The sequence below is a fragment of the Etheostoma cragini genome, chromosome 20 (assembly GCF_013103735.1).
Source record: "Etheostoma cragini isolate CJK2018 chromosome 20, CSU_Ecrag_1.0, whole genome shotgun sequence".
Taxonomy (NCBI): Eukaryota; Metazoa; Chordata; class Actinopteri; order Perciformes; family Percidae; genus Etheostoma; species Etheostoma cragini.
Genome location: NC_048426.1, coordinates 15,717,514 through 15,732,968, shown reverse-complemented (window position 1 = coordinate 15,732,968; position 15,455 = coordinate 15,717,514). Strand labels below are relative to the sequence as shown.

The 15,455-nt window shown below is 40.0% G+C and overlaps 1 protein-coding gene across 4 annotated transcripts in view; it reads right to left on the bottom strand.

Annotated features, from left to right (window-relative positions):
- The window catches only part of fsip1 (fibrous sheath interacting protein 1), a 30,418-nt gene that overhangs the window by 12,443 nt on the left and 2,520 nt on the right, over positions 1-15,455 (bottom strand). For 2 of the 4 annotated variants that reach the window (XM_034857852.1, XM_034857853.1), the window contains exons 7-9: positions 15,188-15,301; positions 13,235-13,381; positions 636-788 (exon numbers count right to left, since the gene is read on the bottom strand). In XM_034857852.1, coding sequence (XP_034713743.1) covers positions 636-788; positions 13,235-13,381; positions 15,188-15,301 — 414 coding nt within the window. The remainder of the gene's footprint in view (positions 1-635; positions 789-13,234; positions 13,382-15,187; positions 15,302-15,455) is intronic. The other 2 variants (XM_034857856.1, XM_034857855.1) reach the window with 2 other exon arrangements.

Here is a 15,455-nt window from a genome sequence, read left to right as displayed (position 1 = left end):
CAGTAGTGTATGTAAGAGCATTTCACATGTGTTCGTGAGAGGTAATTCTGAGTAAAGTCCCTAACGGCCCCTCATAAAGAACAACACTTCTGTGGCTGTAACTCTGCAGAGGCTCCTAAAACCAGACAGAGCTCAACGGTTTCTAGGAAACACTGCAAAGGGTGGACATTGAATCTCAGCAAAGAATGCTAGAAAGCAATAAAAGCTCATGGAAGACAATATGCGCATCTGTGGAGTAAACAACTGTCGTCGCTCTTGGATCAAACCCATGTACTGTACAAAGCAAAGCAGAGGATATTTAACTCCACTGAAAACAGTTATAAATTAAAACATACATTTACACAAAACTGCAAAGCCAGTGTGTTAGTGATACAAAGACAGAGAAGGAAAATGGAGAAAGAGGGGAAAAAATATGGGCCTGCAGAAACATATTCACGTTTCTGCATTGCATGTGATTTCATTGTCCCCTTGTGAGAATGACAGAATGAGCTGTGCACTTGTAATAATTTGTCACACACATGTTTTTACGGATAGAAGCACTGTGTAATGTGTTATGACGCAAAACACAGACCGTGTGTGTGTGTGTGTGTGTGTGTGTGTGTGCGTGCATGCAAACATAGCTGCTTTGAACTCACAGTCATCTCTTGGTCCTGGCCCAGGATTTCCAGCTGCTGTTGGATCTCTTTGAGCCGCTTCTCCAGCCCTCTCCTCTCCTTTAAATCTAGCAGGACCTGCTCTCCTGGCTGCGGGTCCCCATCGCCTTTCCAGCCAACCTCTGAGCCACGGCCCTGATACACAACACACACAACTGGTTCTCACAGGGAGCAAACCTCTCCTCTCACATGTGGACATGCTTGAGTTCTTTTCTATAGCTGCACTCGTGACGGCAGCCATGGCCTATGGCTGTCACTGGGAAACATTTAAAAAGGGATCAAAATCCATAAAAACGGATGATCACAATCAATTTGAGTGAAAATTTTCTTTTTCTCCAAGTTACAGTATGCTTAGTCTCACTTTGCCAGACCCTCCTCCAAAGCGCACTGGAGGAGAGTGGCTAGTCCACATAGCATTCAGGGATGGGAGGAAAACGTGCTCAAGTTAACTGTCATTTCTTTAAATCAGTTACAATCATCTTAGGTGGTGATAAGCACCGGAGAAAAGCTGTGGTGCTGCTGCAAAAAGGGCTCGGAAGGAACTTGTTTTGGTTGAAAATGTGCATGTTTAAAAGTGGTTTTAGTCATGCAGTAGAAAACTAGACAGTCTAGCTAGCTGTCTGGATTTATCCTGCAGAGACCTGAGAAAAGGTTAACCGTAGTCCTCATAAATCGACCGGAGTTTAAACTCCAACACAAAGGAAGCCAGAGGCAATGGCAACGCCTTTGGAGAGAGCTTATGGTAGAGAAACGAACATTCAATTTACGGGCAACAGCTCTGGTGGACATTCCTGCAGTCAGCATGCCAATTGCACGCTCCCTCAAGACTTGCAACATCTGTGGCATTGTGCTGTGTGATAAAACTGCACATTTTGGAGTGGCATTTTAATGTGGCCTGCTTAAGGCACACTTTGAATCATGCTGTCTCATCAGCATCTTGATATGCCAGACCTGTGAGGTGGATGGGTTATCTCGGCAAAGGAAGTGCTCACGAACACTTTTCTTTCTTTTTTTTTATTTTTTTTTTTTAAGATTATTCTTTTAGCATTTTCGACAGGACAGCTAAAGACATGAGCGAGGGGGAATGAAATGAAGCGAAGGGCCGCAGGCCGGCTGCGAGGACTGAACCTCTATCTATGAACGCCTGCTCTACCAACTGATCTATCGGGGGACCCACTAACACAGATTTAGACGGATTTTTTGAACAATATTTGAAAAAAATAAGCCTTTTGTGTACATAGAAACGTGCATCGTATTTCAGTTCATGAAAAATGGATGGAAAAAAACAAAGTGTTGCATTTCAAATTTTGGTCAGTGTACAATAACACCGTGAGCACATACTATACACTTCTCCTCTTTTTCTAGTGTAGAAATCCAATCTGGCAAACTGTTTGTATGACGTCTTTTCAAAGGCTGCCACTTGAACCATTTCACAAGCACACTCCTGAATTAATGACACCCCTTTATTCCTCCATCCTCTTAGAATAATGTGTCATTAAACTAGTTTGGACCCAACTTATGTGCTTATCTATCCAACTTATGTGCTTATCTATTCCGCTTAGGATTGCTCCATTGTGGTGTGTTCTAAAGATGTAGAGATGAACATCAATCTTTCTCTCTTGATTTACAGACAGCACAGAGAACCTGAGAAAGCCCAAATACCTCAGTTACAGTCCACATGGGTTCAACATAAATCACATATTTATGGCATCCACGTACGCTGGGTTATCCCAACAGACCTTATGTAATAAGGTCAGGAGGAATTGCAAGAATCATGCCTGGAGGAGCATCCGCAGACAGCTTATAAGTGAGAGGCAGCCTATCTCTAATAGGTCATAAGTCTGTCAAATACCTAAATACTGTACAAAAGAATATCTTCTGCAGACATACAAACAGTAGGTGCTGAAAAACGAGCATAATTGTGGCAAATCCTAAAGGATAGGTTAAACTGTTCATATCCTTCCCCACCCATAGTTGATTTCTTTATATGTAAAGGATGAAAAAATATTTCAAAATGAACATCACTGTAGAGACTGACCAGTGGTACTATCATATTTTGACCTCTACACAACAACAGCTGTTAGGTTGAAAAATTGTTAGGTCTGAGAGGATATTGCCAACTGCAGTGCTGTTTTGTGTCAATCCAGTGCCATGTGGTTGAAATCTCCATTTCTCTTGGTTAGTCTGGATGCCAGGCAGGCATATGTATGATCTAATAATGTTGAAATTAATGGTTTTCATAAAAAAGTCGACATCTCCATAGGGACTTGCATACAGCAAAATGGCAGGTTACCAAAGACGGCAAGACCTACTGAAATTGTGAACTTAAACTCTAAATTGTTAAATCATGTTTTACACATGTATGGTAGGATATAATGTTGCATTTACACACATTTTAGGTCTAACTTTAATAATTAAATCTTTGCAAAACAAATACATCTTATCCCAAGTGTGTGTGGCTTCACCTAACAGTAACTCGGGCTTGCTATAAAGAAATAATAACCGCTTCTATCTGAAACTTCTTTTAAGTGGCCGTTACTAGAGCCGTTCAGTTAGAACTGCATCATCCAGACTACAAAAGCCAGGACCACGACTGGACCAGACTGCTGTCATGCACCAGAGTAAGAAACGCGACGTTCCAACCAGGAAAAATAAAAATTTAAGTCTAGCTTTACCACCGTCCTCACACCACTAAATGCATGTTTCTAAAAAAGCCCAACTCTTTGGGAGAAACGGTTTATTTAATTTGGAAATGACAGCTAACCTATTTTCAAGAACTATAGACTACACACTATGAAATTGTCTGTGGGGCTTCGCAATAATAAAGCTATCACTGACCAAAAGCTGATTGAATTTGGCATTTATGTCACGTTTTTCTTACTTACAAATTATCTGTTGCTAAATTACCATCCTATGAATTCTGGTGAGTGTAAGGGGAAAGTCCAGTCTCTTTGTATAAACTTCACTGATTTGACCCTAATGACAGCAAAGCTAGATGCGAGATGACACATCATGTTTCCTGGCTTTCACCTTCTCATTACTGTATCTCAGCCTTGTATTACCATAGTTACAACAAAAGCAAAACAAACAAAGCTGGGAGGTTTACATAGTTTGTAAGTCCCAAAGATTGCCTTTCTCTCTGTGTAAACACTTAAACTACAAGTGACACAATTAAGTCTCAATGGAGCCAATTATAGTATTCAGATTCAACAAACTAAAATAATAAAATAAAAAACCGGGCCAACACTTAGTAGGATTTATTCTTTGGGCAGTCCATCAAAAAAGTTTATCAGAGATACTTCAGTTTGGACCAAAGTGCCGATTTGATCGATTGACCGACCATCATTGCTAACAAATACACTGCAATGTGTCTTACAAGGTTCATATGCACATGTTAGTTCTAATGCTTTAAATTAAATGCCAAATAAAACAATGGATGATGTTAACAACCTTAAAATGCTGCTTGTATATGTGTACTAGCTTTGACAACTGACAATTGAAAGCTGTAGGAGACCATAAGTGTTGTTAACCTGACACAGGGCAGGTAAAGCTTATTTTCAATACTTTCTTCAAAATGTCTCGAAACTGTTTATTATTAGTGATTAATCAAGTATAAAGGTTTAGCTCGATTTCCAAAAGCCAATGTCAAGAATAAACAGAAGATAAGTCTATGATCTTGTGCCAGTCAAATTGTAGTAATGATTCACTTCTTGGAGAAGAATAAGGTAATGTTTTGTAATAGATTACAGTGATTGTTCTAATGCAATATGTGTGATCTTCTGGGATGTGTGGTGGCTTTAACTTAATGAGGTTAGATTGACTGATTTCCAAATGTAGAGACCAGGGTTCAGCTTATCTGAACACCAGCAAAATGCTGGAAATTGGCTGTCCTTAAAGGAGCTGGGAGACCATAAAGATCTAGAGTTTAGTTTTCTTTGAGTGTGACAAACATGTCAAACATAATTATCTTTCAGCCTATTGATGAAATGGCAAATGAAAGCCTTGGACTTTGATTTTTCATTAGCATCAAGAGTTGATATAAAGTGCAGCATTGTAAATGTTATGCTGACTGCGAGGTGCGCCTTGAATGAAGAATAAATGTTAAAATGGAAAAGTAATTTGTGCATGATAAGACAACGCCTGAGAAGCTGTCCTTGTTTCACCTTATGGTTCAGATTTTGCTTTCGACATTATGAAGAGAAAATTTTTTTTTTCCAATTGCTGTGATCAAAACCATCATTAGTTGATTATGTTTGATACAACTTTTATCAAGCATTCACATTCATTAAGTAGTTATTGATATCTTGTAACAAGTTTTATGATTGAATATAGAGGCAATACATTCCATTTAGTTGATGTCATGGTGTTAAACCGCTGCAGTGCTTAATAGATCACTTCTCCAAAGTGAAAAATTGTGAGCATTTCTTATGTTTATAAATCAAAACAATTCTTGGATGTCACTCAGCAATACTAAGTTTCATAATGGTTTTGTTAGAAAGTGGAGGGAGCGATTGAAATTGGTAGCCTGGACCTTCTCTGCTCCAATGTGGATTGCATCTGTGGTGCTATTTGCCAAATCTAACAGCTGGATCCTCTTAAGCAGACGTCTTTTTAGATCAGGTAAACAAGAAAACAAGGCATACGTTTAGGTCACCCTTACATAGTGTATGTGTCCTGCTACAATATAAGAAGAGGATGAACTAGCCTACTGCTTGCTTCAGGTTCCCTTTTTATATTAGGTGTTTAGGTGGACTGCCTGACCAGGCCAGAAGAAGAACCGCTGAGAGAGCTCAGGATGAGCTAAACAGGGACAGTGTGACGCCCAGCAATGTGTGGTCACATTACGTGGTTAAATTATGTATATTTTAAACAGTTGGCATATGTATATTTCTTTATAAGGGTCTAATTTCTTTCATTTAGTAAGCTGTATTCCAAATTTCCACCACAAAGGGGCCTCTCCTCCCAGTGAGAAGGCATATTGTGGCTGTATCTTTAGTCAGGCAGAAGCATAGAAGACAGTGTATTACGGGCAGAAGCGAGAAAAGGAAACATAATACCGGCTAGCTTCACTTACAGAACGTGTGTCATGTCGGGTATATTGTCCTGTTATGAGGCTCCTCCTGTTTAAGCGTGCGTTTGAAATACTTTTAACATGTACAGAGTTAACGTTTGCTTGTGTAATGTCTCACGCCAGCTGTACTGCTTTGTTGATAGAATTAACAGCATTCTGCTAATGTGTTAGCATTCAGGCTGTGCATCTGGAATTGCAGTTATTAGTACAGTTATTAAAGCCATAAGCAGCACACCAAAGACGTTTGCAAAAAAGTGTATTTTACTTTCATTTGGATATGAAGACAAATGAAACACATGGATTCTGAAAATAACATGTGTTTTAGAAACTAACTTCAAGTGATTATGGTAATGTACTTGATGTTCTTATGAGAAGGAATGAAAACTTGAGAACAATTAAAGCACGTTTTTGTCTAAAATAAAGTCTGGCAGAAGCGAGAGACGTAAACACCTGATGCGGGTCTCATCATTTTCCTGTTCTTTTCAGAACAACATTTAAATCTGACCACAGGCCTCACACCTGGGGCCTGTTACAACAGCATGCTCTGAGGCAGCTAATCCAAGGAAGTGTCAACAATAAAAAAACACAAATGCTACCGCATTCTCCAAACAAACTAATTTGTACATGATGTGGTTCTCTATACCTTGTTCACACTAGCAAAAATTGATGGATGAGCTGTCATGGAAACTGCAGAAACGATGCAAAGAGTTGCACAATTCAAAGAACACTCAATGAGTTTTTCCATGAAAATGGGATGTGGAGGTGAGCCAGCATTTCAGCAGTTTTTATTGTTAGCGTGCAGTAGCCACAAAATGGCTCATTGGCCTTGACTCTGGGGGCCTTTTGTTATATTAAAATGTTCTGCTGGTCACATTAAGTCATTCAGTCACTTAAAAAACAGGCTATACATAAATAATGAAACCAGCATGTTTTTTGCTATACACTCAGATATTGGTAACTTACAGTCCCTACTCCCCATATTTTTATACCGAGGTGCTCAATACAAAAATATGTCTTGTTAATGGCTCTTGTCTACATACAGCAAATGGCCATTGCTGTCATGATGAAAGGGAGCCAGCTATACTGACTCACCCCGAGATGGCTCGCGGTGTTCAGAACAGTATGCTCCACTTTTTCTCTCAGTTTCTGTCTCTATGCAAATCTGAAGGAGATCTGGCTGTGCCACGTGGACCCAGGCTACCTGCCAAGGCCTGTCCACATGCCTTGCCAAGAGCACTCCTTGTGTGAGCTTGAGAGTAAGCTGTTCGGAAGCTATGGCTGAGAGTTTTTTCACTTTACTCTCTGTCCCCTATTTCTTTTTCTGTCTCTCAGACTGACATTTTGCCCCCGCTATGACCTGTAAACATCTGCCAAGTTTTAAGACAGAGGTGCTGTAACACACATGTCTGCCATACATGTTACGTACCTACCTTCATGCTTACACTTGGGTAGGCAAGGTAATGGAAATGGCTTTGATCCTGCACCACTTGCATTGCACAAACGCTAGTCTATATCGACGACATTCCACTTTTGGTATTGTTCAGATCCCGCCTGGAATTCTGCCGGATATCCCTTTTTTTTTTTTTAGGCCGGATGTCTGTCACCTTCTGCAGAATCTTTTAAATCAGGTTTTTCTGTGGCACAACTTAAACGACTTTGGAACCTATGCACGTTCTACCGAAACAAGTTTCTTCCCCAGGCTATTGTGTCTGGGGCGAAATATAATGTATGTGCTCAGAAAAAATGTTTTCTGTGCTTAAAATTTGCCTAGACGATTGCAATTGGTTTAAAGAAATGCCAATAAACCAGAGCACGCTTTTCTCCTATCCCAAAATGCTGTGTGGACTAGCCACGCCCTCTTCCGGAGGAAGGTCTGAAAATGCAAGACTAGACAAAGGCTAACTCTTAGCACTGTAATTCCTTCTGTGAATTCAGACCTCAAATCGATCTACACAGTAAGAGAAGGTTATTTGCATCTTAAAAATGCCCAAGATATATTGGTTTGTTTGTGACTCATCCTCCAAAGGTCATGTTTTTACATCAGTATTTTGGATCTGTGTTAGATGACTTGGTGATTGCTGAACATTCCTGAAGTATTAGAAGATTCACTTGTCGGTCATCTGGACTTTATAATTTCTTTTTCCCCAGAACCGAGGGTGGTCTGGAGCAATCACTGTTGCACAGATCAAAACCTCCGGGTGCCTCTTACAGTTGAAAAAGCATGTTGAATGTGATTCTCGGTTCAAATATCTTAGCAGAATCCATAGAGCACTAAAGGTTGAAAAAAGTTTGATCTGATTTGAAGTTTTCACTGCTTGTGCTGTGAAAGAAAATATTGCATCTGTGATCACTCCAAATAATTGCAATAATTGTAAATACCTCACAGTCTACGGCTTTCACTGTGGTTAGGGACTCACAGGGTCATCTCCACCCAGGAACACTTTGCTGACATAAGGTAATGTTTGCCAAACAATGACACAGACAAAATTTAATTGGAACAAAGATCTTTTAGAAGCAGACCATGTTAAATATTTATCAGAAGCATCTGAAGTGAATCTTCTTGTTCCCCAGAGGCACATGCTGTGTTTTGTCAGGCACAGTATCTGACCTACATTTCAGTGGAGTGGTGCTTTATCAATGATGAGAGTTTCAATATGGGAATTAGAGCATTGTAAGTGCAATGCTTGACAGAATAGTTTGCCAGATAACAGCTAGCCTGGCTGTGTCCAACACCACGTTGTTTTTACACTTTGGTTTTTGTATGAATTCAACAAATGAGATAAAACACGGCAAACAAGCTTAGAAGTGTGTTTAAACAGAAGGCGTAGCTAATTTAGGCCTCACCTCTTTAGCATAAATTTGCCCACTTGACTTTGTGCAGGTTGTGCAGTCCTTGTTGATTAGCCCAGAACAGTGTACACTGCCCAGACGTTAGCTATAAGCTAGTCTCATTTTGCCAGAACTACATTTACAGCACTGCGGAGGAGGGTCTGGCTAGTCACAGGGCATTCTGGGATGGGAGAAAAACGTGTTCTGGTTTATTGGCATTTCGGCTAAAGTTTAAAATTACAACTCAAAGAAAGCAAAAGGTGGCGGATATCTAGCTGAAAATAGTGCCACCTTATTTTTTTTTACGTTTCTTTTCTTCTTCTGAGCACACAGCTAGAGGTGCTTTTAGGCAGATTTGGTTACCTGGGATGGAGCCATGCAAGCTATTCCCCATTTGTTTCCAGTTTTGATGCTACGCTAACTGGCTATATAAATCTTTGTAAGACAACAAAAGAAATATGTTTCCCAAAATGTCAAACTTTCCTTTTAACATATGGTAAGCTCAGCTATGTATTCAAATACAAAGAATAGTGGGTTGTGATAATTTTCTAAAATGCTTTAATGCTACTTAATTTGGATCATAGAGGCAGGAGAATGAGTGGAACAGTTGAAAGTTAGATCTTAACCATAACCAAGAAAAATCTCTTTAAACCACTTAACACAACTGTGGATAGCACCAACGGGAGAGGCGTTTATAAGACAATAAACTGGGTCTCGTGGGAATTATAGGGTGGGGAAGGGTGTGGAGTCTATTCTTTTCGCCAAGTTAACCTTTTGAAAAACACCAAGCAGGCCACATGACAAACCTGACATTTAGTGTTCACTATGCAGCTGTGCAGCCAGACCCCGCATACTATTTAAGCCATAAAGCCTGCAAAGATTATATTATGTTTCATATTATATTTATATTCCAATGTTTTTATGCTAATATATATGGGGAAAAAAGCACATCCATTCAGTGATATGTGCTGGAGCCAAACTTAAGCCACTGGTAAGGAACAAAATAGACATCCTCTTCTGTTGTGAATTAGCATATTTCCAATATTTCAGTAGGGACATGACGATCCTATTCCAGAGAGAACCGTTTCTTTCTTAGCACGGAGGATTAGATGTCTTTTTTATGCCTTCCTGCAGTCATTGCTATTAATGCGAAACCTATTGATCTGATCATTTCTGAACATTATGAATATGTTGGGGTCAGTTGGTATCTTTCTATCATGAATTCTAACACAGCTTACACTTAATATAAAATAGGAACTAACCTACATTTTAGATGAACATAACGTGACCAAAGCTTTTCCGCAGCTGTTTAATTATATGACCCGGACCAAATAAGATAAATTCGCAAACATTCCTTGACCACATTGTGTTGGTCAAAAGGGCGTTTTCAGCCCAAAACTCTGCTCTCTCACTTAACATTTGCTGTAGTTAAAATCATGGGTGCTCATTAGCAACCACACAATGTGACTAAAGTGAAGTCATAGTCTTACATCAAAATATAGCCAACCGATACACAACAAAAACACAGCTGGAGTTACTATGCAAACCAAGGAGTTGAAGCCCTGCTGACCAATCAAATACAGTGGGACAGTAACTGAAAACTGGGTTGTATAACGCCATCCATTAATTATCATTGTAGCCATGCTTTAAAAAACTAAAAACACCCATGTGAAAGAGCCCATGTAGTTTGGATCTGTGAAACACACAAACGCACACCAAAGTCGCCAACCATCCACAGAATCCCCCTTTTCTGGCTTCAAACTGTGGGTGGTGCAGGCGTTACCACACTAGTACAGTAGGAGGGGTGTACTGTACATAAATCCTTTGTGCCAACAGATGCTTTTAATGACAAATAGGCTATTTCAGCTTAAAGTCTGCAAAAAGAGCAATGCTGTCACAATATTAAAAGTGTCCAAATAAAAAACTGTTCAAACTGTGATTTTAATCCATTCGATCCAGATCGTTAAACGGTTAGTGGCTCCCTGTTCTTTTCCCTATCATCAAAAATGAACCAAAGCCAAAGAAAACAAGGCTTTGTCTCATGATAGACTTTCACCATGACTCACCCCCCCCCCCCCTGTGGTCATATGAGTGATACTGTGCTTCTACAAACACTGATTCTGTGGTTAATAGTATCATGAGAGGGATTTTTATGTGCCATATTATTCAGTCTGTACAGAATACTATGCTCCTGCCACTGCATTGATTGGACAATGGACAAAAAGAAAAGACAAGTAGCTGGTAACTGATATGTGCTTTATTGCTATCCACGGATGACCACCTGTGCTCAACATATTTTCCCCTGTACAAAATATGCTTTTCATACAAAAAAAATGTGTCGCTACAATTAGATTGGCTGCAATATGTGTGTTATGGTCTTCCTATCCGGTATACAGTAGTCTTTAGTACTGTATATGTCGTAAGCCTTTCAATATATAAATCTCCAAATGAAAGGGAAAAGCCTTGTTCCTTTTCTGGAGCCGGCACTCTGTGTACCTCCACCAGCTCTGTTATTAGGTTCTGATGGCGGGGGGGAAGGACGACGACTGACTCTCCTCTGTGGCAGGATCCCGGCTGGTGCCAGGCATCACAAGACTGCATCCACCCTCACAGGCTCAAGCAAAGGTCCCGCTTAGCCAGAGAGCCTAACACTAAGGCGATTGCGCAGGAATGCACGACAGCTTTTTCCTCAGAATAACAATCACAACTTTTTGGGAAAGGATGCTGCCAAGTTCTGAAATCACGGGTTAAAGCCCCAACTGATCTTTTATGAGCAAGTGCTCACTGGGGAGAGGTGAATAACTCCCTCTTCCATGTAAAACGTTTAAGATCTAACGTGGCCACATAGAGAGACAGGAAACTTGGACATTGAGGCTGTGATTTAATATCAAGGGGGGGAAATGGTTTCAGCAGTGTTGAAACTCTTTTATCTTTCATTGTACATTATAGACTGCCATAGAATGAGCAAGCTAACAACCAGGTTCCTATATTGCTGTCCAGGTGGTTTCAGTTTGGAAATATGACTGTTGCAAGCTACTGCAGAAAAGAAGGTTAACTGCCAAACAAAAGCATGTTTAATTTTAGGATCATCTTTTAAGATTTACGGGCACCGATGTGGTATGAATTCAAAGAGATTATCACTACAGTTTACCTGAAATACATTTAAATATGGCACACCAGTTAGATGGGATTAAGGTAGGGCAAGGCAACTGCTACTTTTTTAAACGGTACAGTTGTGAGGTTAACCAGCATTTCGGTTTTTATTTTTGAAAAAACAATTTCAAAATTGTCATCTGAAGTGGGATAATTTTTCTAACTGGTGCTTGAGAGACAAAAAGTGTTGTCATTGTTTTATTCCTATTTTACATCATTTAAAAAGAATGCCGGCATTAGCCATTTCAGCACTAATGCAGAGCAGATGATGGATGGATGGATGATGGGGAATTTTACTTTAACCAAAATTCTGTTGGGACACAATGTTTAAGGGTTGGAAAGGGACTGGACGTAGGTTACAAAACGTAACCCATCCAGCTCCCCAGCAATATCCCAGTTTTGTAGTATTTGGCCAAAATTCCACTCCGTGTCATGTGAGGGAGAGTGCACGGGAGGATGGTGTTGAAATATGACAAACGATTAAACAATTATCATAATAGTTAGCAATTAATTCTGTCAATCAACTAATCAATTAGTTTCAGCTACACATGTCACATCCCATTGATCATAAACTTATTTTAACGCTCCATCCCAAACAAGACTGTATAAATATTCAGAATCCTTATCATCTAAACAGAAAACTGGAGGACCTAAGCTGAGATTTACGGCCGTGTCCTTACATCATATGAATGACTGAGTATATTTACAGTGTTAAAGTTGGAAATAATTAGGTCAGCAACCTAAATATTGCAGACAATATGACTTAGTTCATATGCTATTCCAGCACTGGGCTTTAAGTACTGCATTTTTTTCCCTTGTCAACATCCAGTAGTGGCATTAGAAAAACACCATTGTACGTTTTTTTTTATGACTTTAAAAACATTTTCCACTGACAGGCTACACAAATGAGCATGCCATCTGCCCTTTAAAAGGTAGTGAGATAAGGCTCTGAGATAACTCACTACGCTAACGTCTAGGAGTGGGCCAAAGACCAGAACCAAGGCCTTGAAAATCTTTATAGTTATAAATATCTTTTAAGTTGGTTCTCCACGGTCTGATGTGGTAGTAATGCACAGATCATACTCTAAACTCAGACAATGTCCAGCATTTAAAGGCTGAGGATTATGAGCAAATCAGGGAATAGACGAAAAAGGAAAATGTTGTGAATCACAGACAATCAAGTACGGACATTATGGATCCATAAAATATTGTAAATTCCAAAATGTATCAAATGTGCCATTGATCATATGGAAAATTATTATTAGAATAAGAAAACGGTCAAAGGAAAGTCTTTACATAAAATTTACGAGGGTCAAATAATGCACAAGTGGCTTTATATGGCCTAGATACGGAAACACGGATGGAAAAGTGATGCAACCCTCAGTCCAAAATTACACAGTTTGTTTTTTTCCTTCTAACAAATAAGTAACTCCCTGAGGGTCACTCCCTTATTACACTGGATACACAAGAAAACCGAGAACCTATAAACCCATTTATGTTGTAGACCGTAATGCTGTTGGATACATACCTGGGACATGATAAGGATTGAGTATGAGCTGTGCACTGAGTGAAGTTCTTCGGCAGGAAGGAGAAGGCAAATTTTGGAGTCAATGTCAATCAGCTGCTCCAGGTCAGAAGGCTCCGGGGAGTAACCCTGGCCTGTCCACATGTCCTCCTGGAAGAGAATCATTGGTAAAGGGGGACTGATAAACATTAGCTAACAATTCTTTTTTCAGCAACTTTGTGACAGATGTGTCTGGAACAGGGCAGAGGCATGAAGTCTGACGCTCACACTTGGTATTCACTTCTGGATGGTGAACAGGGTGCTGGTCAAACAGGAAAACTTTGACAATTGCCTCATCTTCCCTGTGACTGTTTGAGACTGTCATTGTATCCTATGGGAAACAGTGGGTGGGTGGTGAGCTCATCACAGCCCAGTGGTGAGATAGGAGGATCTTGCAGTAAGGATTTCATGCCAACTCTGCAAAGAACACAGCTGTGACCTCTGAGCACTCTAAGGGGGGAGCAGAAGAAAGCTGGCAGAAGAAAACAGCGAACACGGGTCAATAGGTAGAGCCCGACACAAAGCCAAAACTGAAATGATGAAATGAGATCAACACATTCTTTGGACACTGATTTGTGTTTCCTATTTTCAGATCTAATCTGATCAAGCTACTATAATGTTTTAACCATGACGGGTTTATTTTGATGTGGCAGAACACCTCAATCTCTCTAGCTTCATATTTAGCGTAAAAAATGGTATGGAAATTGATCTTTTCTAACTCTCAAGAGTGGGATCAATCTTGTCATGTATTCTGACAAGATATGAAAGCGTATTACGCATGTCCAACTTTTCCTTTTAATAAAGAAACAAAAGTTGTGCAATGACTGACTGCTACTGATTTGCTGCCTTGGGTTACCAGAACTACACAAAACTGTGGAACTTATTAGGACAAGAGTCAGTACCATCAAAAACCAGAATGAGGCAAACCGTGACCAGCAGCTTGTGATTGATCTGTCCCTGGGTATTCTGCCAACAACTGAGTGAAGTCCCCCGAACTAAAGACACATCACTGCCAAAGTCCTAGTGACATAAATAATGTTCTTGCTTCGTTATGATCATTTATAATAGCACACCTCTCAATAACAGGAAGTCTTCCACCAGCCAATAAAAAAACAGCATCTGTAGTCCCCTCAGTTTGGTATCTGCCATCACTGTTAATGCAGTAATGTTCTAAAAGTTAAGGCAAACAACATAGAGCAGGAAGACATGAAAAGAAAACCCAAAACCTCTGGCAAGTTGTCCCACGGATGCAGAACTGTCGGGGTCAGGCTAAATGGAACTGTATGTGAAAGGTAAGTATTTTCCTTCTAGCTTGAAAGATCCTGGCCTCACAATATTGCAGAAACACCACAGAGGGAATTGTTATTGAAATTGAAAATGTGATAACAAAATGGATCCATAGCATGCAGCATTCCATGTGAATGTGCATTTGGTACTTGACATCTGGTTCCTTAATTTGAACTGCTTTGAGGAGTCCACAATCTTCTGCCCAAAGGCCGTCTGAGCTGCCAAGCAGTCATCAAAACATGGATTTCTGACCAATGTTACTCTATGTGCTGTTTTGAGGGCCAAAGTCTGGTTGAGCTACTTAATGTCTTTAATTACAGTATTCAAAAAGCCAAATGTTAGATATTGAGACAGATTTCAACAAATAACATTGTGAAAGAAACATTTTATGTTTTTAGATTGTTTTTAAAAGGTTGTGTCTAAACACTGGAAGCATTATTTCTTTTAATAATGAACATATTATGTTTTAAATGTAGTAAATATCAACATGTTGGTAGAAGAAGCAGTGGATGGGATCATCCACAGTAACGCTGCTCCCCTTGAGACATCTGAACATGAGGGGGAAGGAACTGGAAAAAGAGAGCCATCCTACAACACATTATGTCTGTTAGGGCTTCGATGTGAGCCTACCTCTCTGTCTGCGCCTCCGGCTCCGTCCTCTTCATCTACTTCTCGGAGGAGCTCGGCCAGACGCTCTTTCTCTGCCGGGGTCATCAGCACTTGGTCCTCTTCACCACTTACTAGCTATTGCAGTTGGAGAGAAAAAGAGAATGAAAATCCTTATTTGCATACCATTTCTATTCTTTTCAGTGATGCCCTATTAGTCTAAACTAGAGCCCGACCGATGAAGGGTTTTTAAGGCCGATACCGATACAAATATTTGGTTATTTAAAAATCC